The following is a 14,872-nucleotide window of genomic DNA, read 5'->3' as shown; positions in this document are numbered from 1 at the left end:
TTGTCAGTTTACGGCTCAACCATGGGGTGACAACCACCGGCCAGAGGATTTCGCAGCAAGGTGCCAGCCTGGCAGGGAACTAGACAAGTCAGCCAACCTGTATGGGGGCTGCAGGGCTAGGGGTCCAGGGAGATCCCAGAGGAGAGCCCCCTTACCCTGTCTGGGGCAGCCAGAGAGGCTCCTGGACTGGGAGGTTGGGGCACAGGGGGATAAGGTGAGAACAATGTCCAGACAAAGGGAACATGTGCGGTGGGTGGCGCGGAGCAGGGCAGGGCTTGTTCTGGGACCTTGGTGGCTCCGTTCTGCTGGCGTAGCCCTCAGGGGGCCAGGCACGGGTGGGGAGGCAGGCAGGGCCTGGGTAGCATGGTTTTGCAGATGCTATAGGAGTCGGGCTTTCTCCCTGGGGGCACGGTGGGCTCTTGGGAGGGAGTGACCCAGAGACGTGGGGCCAAGGCGGAGAATGTGCCAGCAGCTCAGGAGCGGAGGTTGCAGGGGCCTTGAACCCCTGCAGAGGGCGTGGGAGTCGCCATGTGGGGATGAGGCCAGGGGACAGGGGGGCACAGGCCTCAAGGTGGCCTCTCTGCTGATGTGGCCACTGGCCCTGGTGGAGCCCCAGCCCCTCTCCACACTCACCATTGACCACAGCGACCCAGGCCACACGGGGTCAAGCTGATGAGCCATGCCGCTGCTGACCCTGCCCCGTGCACCCCACCCACACCCGGCCGCAGAAGGAGGAGGGAGGCAGGATGCACAGTCTGCCCCCTGCTCGCCTGTGACCCTGGGCAAGGGGCCCAGCTTGGTCGCCGGGTCATTTCAGAGTCCTCCCGGGTCCCCCCCTCGTGCTCCCTTTCTGCACCTGTCAGGTGTTGTCTGTCTGTGTCCCCACGAGGCTAGAGCTCTGCAGGGCAGCAGCTGGTCACCTGGTGGCCCCTGTAGCTCAGGCATCCACACAGTGCTTCCACACCATCTGTGCTCCTAAATACTTGCCGGATGGGTAGCCGTTGGCATCTTCTGGCGGCATAACTTCCCCTCTTGGAACCTCACTTTTCTCACCCGTTAAATGGGAATAAAGCAGTGCTCTTCATGATGGGGGGGTGGGCGTCAGAACCCCCCACATGCTGCTTGCTTGTGGGGCAGGGGCAGAGGAAGAGGGAGCGGCAACAAGGGTCCTTGCTGAGCCTTAGGAATTCCTTGAGAACAGAAGAACTGGCTCTACCCTGTAGGATCTTATGGACAAACAGTGTCTTTCATTATTTTTCACCTTTTTGGCTGCACCTCACAGCACGTGGGATCTTAGTTCCCCGACTAGGGATCGAACCCACGCCCCCTGCATTGGAAGGCAGAGTCATCACCGCTGTACCGCTGGGGGAATCCCAAGCAGTGTTCTTAAAGAGGAGGAAGATGTGTTAAAAACAGAAGCCAAATTTCCTCATTTGGAAGGGTGATGCGTGGGATGAAGCAGCCGTTTCCAGCTCATCCCCGGGGCCCTGAGAAACTGGAAAGGTCACATTCCCTCTGGGGGCGTCCCCTTCCTCATCTGGCCAGTGGGGTGGCCCTTGTGTTTTACGCTGGCCACCTTTCAGGGCCTGGGGAACAGGATGACCAGGCCCAGGGCCCGGTTCGGGTTTTGTGGTTGGAAGGAGGGTCCAGCCGGCGTCCGCAGACTGGGTCCCCCACTGTCCTGCCCTTCGGCCCCCGGGGACACAGCCTTGTCCCCGCCAGGGTTGTTTCAGCAGAGCTGCCAGCCGGCCTGATGGCCAAGCCCTCATCTTTGCATAATCACCAGTCGAGGTCACAGAAGTCAGGTCCAGTTCAGCGTCTCCTACCGCGGGGACCTGCAATAGGACTGACTCTGCTCTGCGCCCCCCGCTCAGATCCACGGTGCCGCCAGCTTTCCCCTGGCCCCACCAGCTGAGTGCCCAAGCCTGCGTTCTCTGCCAGGCATTTTACTGCCGTGCAGGGTCAGCCGACTCAGACAGGTCTCTAATTGGCTCCACTGCGAGAGCAAACCTCCCCTCCCACCATGTCCATTCCCTCCCTACCTGTGCTCCCCAGGCTGAGGAAAATCCTTCTCTTACTGGGAAGACATCAAAGGAGCTGAACCCCTGAACAGAGCCCAGCCCAGCAGGGGATCAGGCTCAGGAGAGATGAAAGCTCCCAGCCTCAGCCAGGATGCCAGGATGCAGGTGATGGGGGCGGGTGTTGCTGTGGTACACACTGGGGTCGCCGCCTAGCAGGACTTGGGGGTCCATCAGGGTGCGGTCTCCTCCCTGTGTCCCAGGGGCTGCGGAGGCAGAAGGAGACCTGCGTGACATCAGTGGCTGCCGCCCGGCTTCCCAGTGTTCCGGGGGAGCCCTCCAAGTGCACGCTAGTAATGACCACATCCACTGCTGACGGCACCCCTCTGGTCCGTGAGTGATCCGCCGGGAGCGATTAGGATTTTTCAAACTTTGAATGTAGACGGGGTTGGAGGCGGGGGCATGTGGAGCTCAGCCCGTCGCCTCAGCATCTGATAAATGGCAGCTCCGAGCGCTGTTTGCCTGGAGCCGACAGCCGCCGCCTGCCAAGCCTGGGAAACGTGGCGGGGCGCCAGGCCCAGGGGTACCATTTGCAGTCACAGACAGGAGTGGGCCCACTTCCTTCTGGGCTTCGGCGGCTGGTTCTGAAAGAGAGGGAGGTTAGGCATACCGTGCCCCTCCCCCACCCCGCCGGGCTCACACCTGCCTTTTCCTACGTGGCGTCTTCACTGTGACCCTGCAGGGCTGACAAAGGGGTTGCTGATGGGGCCTTTGAAAATATATATATTTTTCTGTCTGCCCAGGTCTTAGCTGTGGCCTGCAGGATCTTGAGTCGCACCTTGAGGGCTTTAGATCCCTAACCAGGGATCAAACCCAGGCCCCCTCCGTGGGGAGCTCGGAGTCTTAGCCACTGGACCCCCAGGGAAGTCCCTGATGGGACCTTTTTTTTTCCACAGAGAGGGGAACTAAGGCTCAGAAAGGGTCCTGTGACTTGTCTGAGGTCACACGACCCACGCGAGGCACAGCCAAGATTTGAACTCAGTTCAGCCTTATTCCAGCAATTGTGCTCTTGTTAGCAAGCCCAGGCGCTGGGAGCTGCTGCCCAGAGGTGTCCAGAAAGGACTGGAGGAGCAACTGCCTCCTGGGAAAGCCGGCAGAGCGTCCCCAGGGGCCAGCTTTGAAGGGCTGCGTTTGTTCCACGTCTAAGTTCTTTGTTCTTTAGAGACAAAAATCCGCCTCTGCCATAGCCTGCCACCCCTCCTCCCGGAACCGCCTGCTCAGGAGGCCTGGGAAGGCTGGTGGAGCACAACCAACACAGTTCTGCCTGTAATTGGTTTCCACAGCAGCTTCATCAGAGTCGAGGAAAAATCTCAGATGCTGCCTCCTGGGGACCCTTCGATGGCGGCAGAGACTCCCCCACCACCACCTCATAGTGTTTGGACCCACCCTGTGCCTGTCTCTTGTGCCTCAGCTCCTCTGACCACCTGCCAAGACCGTGCTCAATCTGTAGTCCACCCAAACATCTCCTCCTCCAGGAAGTCCTCTAGGACCCAACCCTTCCAACCATCCCAGCAGGTGGCTCATCCTCCTTTGAGCTCCGGACAAATGTAACAAGTGTGACCCTTATGGAATGCTGTGTTATCAACCAGCCCATTTAACCATGTCACCCGTATGCTGGTGGGTTGGAGCTCCTATAATTCCCGTTTTACAGATGAGAAAACTGAGGCACAAATATCAGAAGAACACCTCAGATTGGGAGCTGCTCTGCCCTGAGGCTGCTGGCTTGTGCATCCATCTCTCCTGGGGCCGTGAACTCTCTGAAGGTCTGAGTCCCCCCACCAGTCCAGGCACACCACACGGGGTCTGCAGCAGCAACCCTGTCATTTTGCGGAACAGAGAAACCAAGACTCAGATGGTCACACGGCCCTCGGCTGGAGCCTGGCTAGAACTTGAATCTCCTGGGTGCCAGCCCAGTGCGTTTCCTGGGACCCGCTCAGCTCAGCTATGCTGAGGGAGGGATGGGGAGCTCACGGGCCTGGGGGGCAACGTCCACCCCTTTAGCCATGGGGCACCCCTGGGCCGCCCTCAGCTTTGTGTACTTTCAGTCTCCCTACATCAAGTTTCAGTGGGCCCTGCCTTGAGGCACTCCTACTCTGCAGAGATCGCACCACCTCTCCAAACCTTAGTCTTCTCATCTGTCAAATGGGAGCATGAACCCCTTCTTCCGGGGCTGTGGTGGGGAGGACTGAGATCATCCTTGAAGGCACTGGGGTGACCACAGAGCCAGGCCCCCCACCACTGACTCTCAGGAGGTCTCCGCACTGTGGGCAGCGTGGCTAACGAGATCAGCCGGGGCCCATCGGAGGAAGAGGCCCAGAGGACGCTGAACCTGCAGAGCGCGAGACAGGCCCCCAGGAGCCTGTCTGACAAACAGGAGACAGTCGGCCGCTCTGCTCCTCCCCCCACCCCCTCCTGCCGCCCAAATGCAGCGGCTCCTTCCTTTGAAACCTCCGGGCACCATCTGCAGGACCATGTGGGCCCAGCGCTCCCTTGGCAGAGCCTCCTCGAGCGGCACTTGGAAGATGCCGGGCGGCAGGCGGCTGGCTTCTGAGAATCCGTACCAGAAAAACGCGCCCGTCTGTCTTCCCACTCGTGGCATCTGCCCAAGAGGCCGCGGGAGCGTTTCTCCATCAATCACTTTGCAGCCAGAACCCGAGGGAGAGGCCCCAAGAGCTGGGCCAGTGGATATTTTAGCCCTAAAATTAATTGTTTGTTTCCCCACCTTTCCCCCACCTTTTTCGCCTAAATGGAGACTCCTGTTCTGTGGCCGGGACGGAGGAGGGGGAGGTGGACGCCTCAATCCTTCACTTGCCTCCCCCCTTTTTTTCATTTGGCTGTGCCAGGTCTCACTTGAAGCACACGGGACCTTTTAGTTGTAGCACAGGGGATCTAGTTCCCTGACCAGGAATCGAAACTGGGCCTGCTGCATTGGGAATACCGAGTCTTAGCCACTGGACCACCAGGGAAGTTCTGAGAGGTCTTTTTTTTTTTTCCTGCTACACTGAGAAGCCTGTGGGAATCTTAGTTCCCCGACTAGGGATTGAACCCAGGCCTTTGGCAGTGAAAGCGTGGAGTCTTAACCACTAGACCACCAGGGAAGTCCCTTGCTTTCTTCTTTGTATCTTCTTGTCTGGCTGATCCTTGCTCTGTAATTGAAGGCCTTCTGGTGGGTGACATCTGGCCCTCCAGGGTCCCTAAAGCCCAGCTGGTTTCCAAAAATCTGAAGCCACGACTGCAGTTCACCCTGAAAAAACACTCCTGGGAGCCTGGGAGGACCTGCGGATGACCTGTGGCCTGTGCCCACCTGGAACGCATGGCATGCTGTGGTCAGCTCAAGGGCAAGACCAGGGCTTTCGAGTCTGAGATCCCAGCCATTGCCCGGCATGCTCGGTCACCCAGAGTTGGAGCTGTGGGATCAAGACAGCCCATGGCAAAGGCCAACAACTTCAAAACTGCGGGTCGTGATCCACTGGCTGGTGGAGAAATTAATTTAATGGGTTGTGAGCAACAATTTTTTTTTTTAATGAAATGGAGTGGAATAGAACAGAAGAACAGGGTGGAAAATATTAACACCCATCCATCTGAAGGACAAGTATCGTTTCAGGAAGCTTTTGTTTCAGATACAAAGAGCTGTGAGTATGTGTGTCAGGATGTCAACTACATTTCCCTGGGTCACGGTCCAAGAGTCTAAAAGCCACTTCTTTGGAACTGCGGCACAGCTGTGTCTCAGCCCTGGAAGGGGTCGGTCATGGTTTGTTACCACTCGGAAGAGCGCCCATGTTGGCAAACGATGCTCTGACCTCTGAGCTGCGGCGGATTGTCAAGACATCTGCTGCTCTCAGTGACGGCAGGTGCTTCCCAAGTGGAGGAGAGAGGCCAGGAGGCCCCCGTGGTCTGGAATGTGTGCTCACCACCTCTGATCATTCACCCAGACTGAGCCCCAGCCGGGGCCCTGCCTGCTACTGGCACCCAGCCTGGAAAGGGAGCAGGAAAGGGGGGCTGAAGATGGGGGGATGCTGAGAGATCAGCTCTTGGCCCTGAGAGGCCTGCCGAGGAGACAAGGGGGCAGGTTTGGGATGCCCCTGGTGGGTGGCAAGTGAGCATGCGGATGTGGGTGTTGAGACGCGGACTTCCCGGTGTCCAGCACGGCCTCAGTCTACAGAGTGATGGGTGAGTCAGGCTGTCCACTCATAGCTGCCTGACTTCTGGCCAGTGCCCGAGCTTCTGTCTCCTGGAATGGAAAGTGGGGCGGGTCAGGGGACCCAGAACCGGGCTCCCAGGGTAGGGGTAAGGAAGTATGTGCACCAGACAAGGAGAACTTAGCCTGAGCGTCAGCTGTGGTCAGCGCTCAACTCAAGCCGGTCTGTCTGTCCCAGTGGCTAGGGTTCATGTCCTGCCTGTGCCTGCAAGCGTGACACCCCCACTTTCCACTTCATAATAGCGGGAACAGGAAAAACAACAGCGATGGCAATAATGATACCAACTCCTCTGTGATTTGTTCCTCACTGAGGTCTGGGAGGCAGGCTGAGCGGTGGGTGAGGCAAGCGTGGCCCCGGGGGCAGGAATGATGTTCCTGGACCACACATTGGGACATGCAGGGGCCAGGATGGGCCCTTGCTCCAGGGTCACCCTGGATCCCCTCCCAGAAGCCAGCCCCTCTGGCCATCCACTATTCCTCTGATCTGCCCTGCTTCCTGCCTGGGTGGGAATCCCCTCAACCAGGCCTCACCCCATGTTTCCCTGCCCCAAGGGCCCTGACTTGGACTTCCCAGCTGGTTCCTGACACGGATGTGCTCAGTGGGACATTTGGCGGAATAGACTTGGGACAGGCCCCTGGGACAGTTCTGGAGGAGACATGCCCAAGTCTGGGAGGAGTATGGCCTGGGGCGGGGGCAGGGAGAGAAGGGAGGAGGGGAGGCCCTGGTGGCCCATGTCCTGGGGCTGTGGGGCTCCTTGGCGGGTATGGGCTGACCACTGCCCATGTGCCAGGCCCTGAGCGGACTGTCTGTGGGTGAAAGTGAAAGCGTTACTCCCTCAGTCCTGTGCAACTCCTTGCAACCCCTTGGTCTGTCCATGGACTTCTCCAGGCAAGAATACTGGAGTGGGTTACCATTCCCTTCTCCAGGGGATCTTCCCCATCCAGGGACTGAACCCAGGTCTCCTGCATTGCAGGCAGTTTTTTGTTGTTTTTTTACAATCTTAGCTATCTACAGCCAGTGGTCAGCGGGGTTTGATGCTGAGATCTCCATTTTACAGATGAGGAAACAGGCTCAGCGAGGCAGCGTCACTGGCTGGCACTCTAAGTGGCAGAACCCGAGCTCTAGAGCCCAGATTGGACACCGCTGTCCTCCCCGCCCCCGCCCCTCTCCTCGGCCCCTGCAGCCCTCCCCACCCCCACCCCCCCGCCCCCCCAGCCCTGCTCTTCCTGCAGAAACAGGTTCTGCTGTCCGAAGCCTTCTCGGGGGAGTGTCTGAGCTTCTGCCAGGATTAGGCTTTTCAAAGGGCGCGTGCTCAGGGTCCCAATCCGCAGCCATCAATACCCGCTTTCCACCGGCTCTCTGATCTCCGAGCCTGATCGAATTTCCTTCTGCTCGCGTCCCTTCTGAGGACTTTCACGTGTCAGGGCCAGGCCGGGTTGAAGGTAGCGAAGCAAAGGAAAAAGGTGTCGCCTCCCTCCCCTCCCGCCACCTGACGTCAGAGCTGCCCGAGCGGCCGCGGTGATGGACCGTGCCATGCGGACAGACCCGCAGTTGCGGGCAGACGCCGCACAGGGCGGTTCCAGGCGGCTGAAGTCCGGCTGCTTAGTAATGGATCGGGTGGCTCTGTGCTGCGGCCAAACCTCTAACACCTCAGACACGGGCGCAGATGGAGGCGGTGGGGGCGAGTGCTGCCTCTGCAAATGAGCAAGAAAAAGGCTTGTTAGACAGAAAGGCTTGGGGGCGGAGGGGGGACGGGGAGCGGCGAGCGGGGGAACAGGATTGTCAGCGGATCCTGTAAATACTCAAGGCAGCTCTGGTCTGGACCAGCGTGCTACTTATTTCAAAGCAATTTAACCGATGGGATTCCGGACTCCCAAATCAAGAATGTTATTAAAATGAAGAACAGAAGCGGCCCGGCGGCTGGCTGCGGACTTCTGGTGCTCCCCTGAGAGGTGGCCAGGGCTCTGCGGTGGCCAGAGCTCTGCTTTCCCAGGGCTCCCTGCCGATCTCCTACCAGGGGCTTTTTAATAGGGTTGGGGCGGATGTACATGAATGTAGCAGGGGCGTATTGAGAGACCCAGCCAAGCCCCAGTGTGTGTCTGTGTGTGTCTTAAGTGAGGTGTCAGTCACTCAGTCGTGTCCGACTTTGCAACCCCATATACTATAGCCCATCAGGCTCCTCTGTCCATGGGATTCTCCGGGTAAGAATACTGGAGTGGGCTGCTGTGCCCTCCTCCGGGGAATCTTCCCAACCCAGAGATCGAACCCAGGTCTCCTGCATTGCAAGCAGACGCTTTGTCATCTGAGCCACCAGGGACACCCTGTGTGTGTGTGTGTGTGTGTGTGTGTTATTGGTCTTTAAAAGCTCTACAATGAGCTTTTGTTCAGTTTTGTTTTGACCCAGGAAAAGGTACAGGGACCCTTGTTCACCCCCTTATTATTTGACCAGTGGGGAAACTGAGGTCCCCGCAGGGATGGGACCAGTCCAGGGTCACACAGTGAGGCAGCAGAGTGGGTCTGGAAGTCTGGCTTTCTCCACTGCACCCCAGTCCACCCCATTTCCTCCTTGAGGGGGCGTTTCAGGGCCTGGGGGCGTTCGGTCAGTCTCCCCGCCTCGGGATACCATGAGCCTCCCGGGTCCAGGTCCCAGCAAGAGCTGTTGAGAGACATGAGGCCCAGCCCCTGTGCTCCCTGAGGGGGCGGGTGAGGGGCAGTGGGGGGCCGAGAGACGCATGTGAGGTCCTGGGAAGGCTGGGGCCAGCTCTGCATTCTCAATCCCCTCTCAGGTGTTTCAGCGACGGGAGGATGGCTCCGTGAACTTCTTCCGAGGCTGGGAGGCATACCGCGATGGCTTCGGCAAGCTCACGGGGGAGCACTGGCTAGGTGAGACCCCCGCCCGACGCCTGGCCCGCCCTCTCCTGTGCAATGCATGCTGTCAGGCACGAGCCCCTTCCTCACAAGGATGCCAGCCAGGTCTCCGTGGCCTCCTCACGCCCAGGTTGGCTCCCAGGTTCTGCATAGAAAGGGGACCTGAGCGTCCAATGGAACGCGCTGTAGGAGCGGGAAGCCCAGGGCGGTGCGTCCGCCATGGGTGGGTCCCGCGAGGATGTGTGCTCGTCCTGCTGGGGGCGCCCTGGGACCTGGTTTCTGTCCCGGCTCAGGCAGCTGTGGCCGATGCAGGTGCTGGAAGACCAAGACGACCCTCACGCTCCCCTTGAGGGTCAGCACCGCCCCCCTCCAGGGCAGCACTGGTGTCCTCGCCGCTCCTGGCATCTTAACCGAAATCTGTCAGCAGCCATTGAGTGCAGGGAAAGCATCTAAGTGGAGCCTTGGCCAGCTCCTGGCAGCAGGGAGCCCCGATGAGCATGTCGGCAGGAGCCCAGAACTCAACCGGCCTGTGCTGGGCCCTGCCTCTGCTTTTCCACATTCCCCTGCCACCTTCTCATCCAGTGTTGTGTCTTTTCCTATTGAGTTATGAGAGCTCTTTATATATTAAGGTTATTGATTCTTTGTCAAATACCCCTGATACATAGTTACTCCCAGTCATTTGTCTTTCAGCCTCTATTTTTTGGGTAACATTACTGCTTATTTCCTAGGAGTTTTAACTTTTTTTTTAAATGTAGTTGATGGTGCTAGTCTTTTTCTTCATATCGTCTGAGTTTTAGGCCCTGTTTTTCTCTCACAGTGTCATAAAAATGTCTATTTTGAAAATGCCTTTTCAGTTTTTGGTGGTAGGTTCAGCTCTTTAATCCACCTGGGAGCTCACTGGGATGACATAGGGGGTCTGAGTATGTTTCCGCATCTTCCTCCTCACGCTCTGTGATCTGAACTCTGATGGGTGGTGGGGATGGAACTCCAAGCACCCAAGGGGCCCAAGGAAGTAGGGGTTGTGAGCATCCTGGTGGATCAACAAGGACTGGAGAAACCCAGAGAGTAAAGATGAGGGAGGTGGAGGCAGGGGGGAAGAGGGCCTTGAGGGGAGGAAGGGTGGAGAGGAGGGAGACCCCGGCCCCTCCCTCAGGACACCTGCCCCGGGGCCCCCTGTAGGAACTAGGCTGGCTCATTAAGGAGTGGAACTCTGCTTATCCCGGCAGAGTGCTGTCCTAATGGGGGTCCATGGGGCCCACTCGGGGGTGGGGAAAGGAATCTTCCAGCATCCCCACGGGGCTGGGCTCCCTCTTGCCTTACTCCTGGATCAGATCATCTGTCCTGGGCAAGAACTAAATGAACTATCTGGGCAAGCCTGCCTGGGTTGAGCTCTGCCACTTAGCAGCTGTAGGACCTGGGCCAGTGACTTCACCTCTTGGCGCCTATTCTATGAAACACGGATAATACTAGCAGCCATCTCACTGGATCATGACAGCAGTGGCAAACACCTGGATCATGTGTGCAGTGGGCCAGGCGCTGTTCTAAGAGCTGTACAGGGACCCTTTAATTAAATCGGACTCACTCGAATCCCCCCGGCTTCATTAATCCACGTGAAGCTCTCATAGCAGCTCCTGGCATTTGTAAGTGCTGTCTCGGGGGTGGGGGCTTCTGTCAGTGGTGCCTATGGTCTGCCCTTTGCATCTTGGGAAGCCCTCTGGCCCTCACTCCACAGGTGTGCAGCCTGGGGCCCAGAGAGGGCCAGCAGCTTGCTATGAGGCTCTAGCCCAGAGAGACGAGGTCCCTGGGCTCCGGCAGCCGGGTCCTCAGTGACGGATTCCAGTGGATGCAGGGAGGTTCTGGCTGTCTGGACGGCTTTTGCTCTCGTCATGGTTCCTTTTTCTCTGCCCTGGACCTGGACCGGAGTCTTCCCTCTGGGCTGGTTGGGGAGGAGCCAACACAGCCCTCCCGCCCTGGGGGCATGCACACGCTGACCCACGCAGGAAAGGAAGGCAGGAGGGACAGGCTGATGAAATGTCACTTGGTGCCAATAACTTGTAAGGCATTTAATTAAAAGCCCTCTTAATCAAGAGGTAATCAAACTGGCAGGGAAGCACCTTGAGTGTGAGTAGCAGGGGCAGGGTGGAAGGGGAAGGGGAGGGCCTGGCATGAGACCCTAGGGTGGGCACAGGAGAGCGCAGGAGGGGAGGGACAGGGCAGGGAAGGAAGTAGGACAGGGTGTGCTGAGGGGTGTCCAGAGCCAGGCATGGTCTTCTGCCTCTTGTCCACTAGCACCTATTGCGGTAAAGCATCTGTCTACAATGTGGGAGACCTGGGTTCGATCCCTGGGTTGGGAAGATCCCCTGGAGAAGGAAATGGCAATCCACTCCAGTACTATTGCCTGGAAAATCCCATGGACAAAGGAGCCTGGTAGACTACAGTCCATGGGGTCGCAAAGAGTTGGACACGACTGAGCGACTTCACTTTCACTTCACTATTGTGAGCTGGCCCACCTCAGATGCTGGGGTTCCATAGTGAGCGGGACAGTCATGTTGATCACATGGAACTTCCACACTGGTGGAGGGGGGAGCCCGACATGGAAATAGGCAGCTGGAACCAGAATGATAAACACCAACAGGGGGCACCTGGGTTGGCAGAGGTCCTCCACCTCGACAGGAAGTCAAGCAGTCTTCCTGAGGAAGCGAGATCTGAAAATGAACAGAAAGTAACCAGGTGAGGGGGCTTCCTTGGTGGCTCAGCAGTAAAGAATCCACCTGCCAATGCAGGAGATGTGGGTTCTGTCCTTGGGTCGGGAAGATCCCCTGCAGAAGGAAATGGCAACCCACCCCAGTATTCTTGCCTGGGGACAGAGGAGCCTAGTGGGCTACAGTCCATGGGGTTGCGAAGAGCTGGACACAACTGAGCGACTAAAGAACAACATCAAAGCAGGTGAGGAGAGTTGGGAAAAGTGTCTCAGGCAGAGGGGACAGCAGGTACAAAGGCTGTCGGGCCAGGGAGTGCACGTGAGGACCAGATCCCATCTGGCTGGAGCCCGGAGTGTCAGAGAAGATAGAGGCTCCATCACCCCTAACCCAGAAGATTCTCCAGACTCCTCTTGACTCCCGCAGCCTTTCTACCAGCCTTCAGCTTAAAACATTTGGGCAGCACAGCCTGATTTAAAGCAAACACAAAAAACACAAAACATGAAAAACCGTCGGTCCTGTTTCCTGCCAAACACAGCTCTGCAGGAAGAAGGAAGCAGCCCAGGGCTGAAAGAACACCCTTGGTGGTAGTTGTTTCTTTCTGTCACCAACCACATCAGCTTAGCTCTCATCTCCCCTTGGTTCTTTCCAGGGAGGTCACTTCCTCAGCCGCCAACTTCTCTCATCATTCTCTCCTGTATTTCAGGGCTCAAGAGGATCCACGCTCTGACCACTCAGGCGGCCTACGAGCTACATGTGGACCTAGAGGACTTTGACAATGGCACAGCCTATGCCCACTATGGGAGTTTTGGCGTGGGGCTCTTCTCTGTGGACCCTGAGGAAGACGGATACCCGCTCACCGTGGCCGACTACTCGGGCACGGCAGGTAGGGGTCCAGGCTGCGGTTGGGGGTGGGGAAGGATCGGGGCAGCCCAGCCACCTCCCCAGCTGGAAGGACAAAAGGAAGTCTTTCCAGGCCAGGGGCCAGCATCAAGGCTTCTCATCACCACCACCAAATCCCCAGCTAGTCCTCATCCCAGCCACATAAAGCTTGCAGGGCCTCTCCCACAGAACCACCCATTTTGCAGATGAGCAAAGAGCCCAGCGCCGGGAATCAGCACATCTGGAGTTTGAGCTCTGCTGAGCCTCTCCACCCACTCTGGGCTGGGTTTCTCCTCCCAGGGCCGAGGCAAGAAAACCCGGAACAGGGTGTGTGACAAAGCTAGAAGGAGGGAGAGGCTGCAGGGACAGCCGCTGGGACCATCAGGGCAGCTCTGGGGCTGCCTGTGGACACCAAAGGTGTGGAAAGGGGCACGTGCGCTCACGCTCACGTGTGTGCATCGTGCACGGGAAGCATGTGCACACACCTGTGCCCCACTGAACACACACCTGTGTGCACCTGCGCAGGGGACTCCCTCCTGAAGCACAGCGGCATGAAGTTCACCACCAAGGACCGTGACAGTGACCACTCGGAGAACAACTGCGCCGCCTTCTACCGCGGAGCCTGGTGGTACCGCAACTGCCACACGTCCAACCTCAACGGGCAGTACCTACGCGGCGCACACGCCTCTTATGCCGACGGCGTCGAGTGGTCCTCCTGGACTGGCTGGCAGTACTCACTCAAGTTCTCCGAGATGAAGATCCGGCCGGTCCGTGAGGACCGCTAGACTGGCGCGCTCCGGCCCCGCCCCACCCATGATGCCCCGCCCCTCGCCCCACCCCACCACGCCCTCGCCCCGCCCCCGTCACCGCGCCGCACCCCCACCATGCCCTCTCCCCGCCCCCAGGCACCACGCCCCCCCCTCCCCGCCCCCAGGCACCACGTCCCGCCCTTCTCCCCGCCCCCGCTGTCACCACACCCCACCCCTCGCCCCCGCCCCCGCCGTCACTACGCCCCTAGCCCTGCCCACCGCCGTCACCCCCACCCCAACTCTGCTCCTGCCCAGATGCCCGCCTGCCCGTGCATGACTGACCTGCTCTCGCCATGGGGTGGGCCAGGCCAACCCCAACCAGAAGTACTCCCTCAACGAGTGAGGCCACACAGCACCTTCACAGTCCCCACCCCCAATTTGCCCCTGCTGATGGGGCGGGGCAAATTTGACCGCCCCAAATTCTGCCTGCCCGGACTGGACTTTAGCTCCATGGGCCACGTGTCTGCCCCGGCCTTGGCCAGGAGTCGGCCATGTGCTCCTGGCAGCCCTTCCACTTTGCCAGCCCAAACATCTGGAGTCATGGGTGGTGGAAGAGGGGCAGATGGCACCCCTGGAGCTCTTCTAGCAGACAGAGAGAGGGAAGGGTCAGCTATTTCTAGGCAGCTCCGACGCCAGCCTCCTCTGACCCTCTAGACCCCGCCTCAGTTTCCCTGGTGCCTGGAGGTCCCCTTCTCTCCCAAGGACTGGGGAGTCGTGGTACTCAGGGCTGCCTGTGCCCACGGGCTAGGTGGCCACATCCCTCTACGTCCTGAGGCCAGGCTGGGGTGCAGCTGCCTTCAGGAACTCACACCCCGGGGTGACTGAGATCCGTTCCCTGGAGCCCTCCCCACCCACCCATCCTGATTCCCGATGTCTTTTCAGGCCTGGGAGGTCCCCAGTCCCCTTGGCTTCTCTGCCCATCCTCCTGCCTTCCAGGGGTAGCTGAAGTCTGGCCCCACCCCGTCCTCCTGCCTGTGGGAGGCACAGGACCTGTGCTGGGCCAGTGAAGACCTCTTGATTTTCGGGGCATTGGCGGGGCTGTGCCACCCGCACCATCAATTTCCAAGCAGGGACTCTGGAATCCTAGGTCCTCCGAGGAGCGGGCTGGACGGAGAATGCTGGACCCAGAGGGGTTTGGTGGCTGGTACCTGGTCAGCCTGGACATGGCTGTCTCAATGGGGAGGCCGCCCCCTGCTGCTGACTGTGGGTGTTGCCACCTTGGGTCAGGGGAAAGGGAGGGTGTCACTGGGCAAGTGGGGGAGACTGAAGCACCTCCCAGGCATTCAGAGACCTTTCTCATCGAATCCTCTCAACGCTCAGTGCACTGTTACCGCTCC

At 58.8% G+C, this 14,872-nt stretch overlaps 1 protein-coding gene across 1 annotated transcript in view; it reads left to right on the top strand.

The window, feature by feature from the left end:
• The window catches only part of FIBCD1 (fibrinogen C domain containing 1), a 31,190-nt gene extending 17,679 nt beyond the window's left edge, over positions 1–13,511 (top strand). The window contains exons 5-7 of the mRNA XM_052649430.1: positions 9,064–9,160; positions 12,551–12,730; positions 13,252–13,511. Of these exons, the coding sequence (XP_052505390.1) occupies positions 9,064–9,160; positions 12,551–12,730; positions 13,252–13,511 (537 nt within the window). The remainder of the gene's footprint in view (positions 1–9,063; positions 9,161–12,550; positions 12,731–13,251) is intronic.
• Positions 13,512–14,872: the final 1,361 nt, after the last annotated feature.

The sequence above is a fragment of the Budorcas taxicolor genome, chromosome 11 (genome assembly GCF_023091745.1).
Source record: "Budorcas taxicolor isolate Tak-1 chromosome 11, Takin1.1, whole genome shotgun sequence".
Taxonomy (NCBI): Eukaryota; Metazoa; Chordata; class Mammalia; order Artiodactyla; family Bovidae; genus Budorcas; species Budorcas taxicolor.
This window is presented reverse-complemented; position numbering and strand designations above follow the sequence as displayed.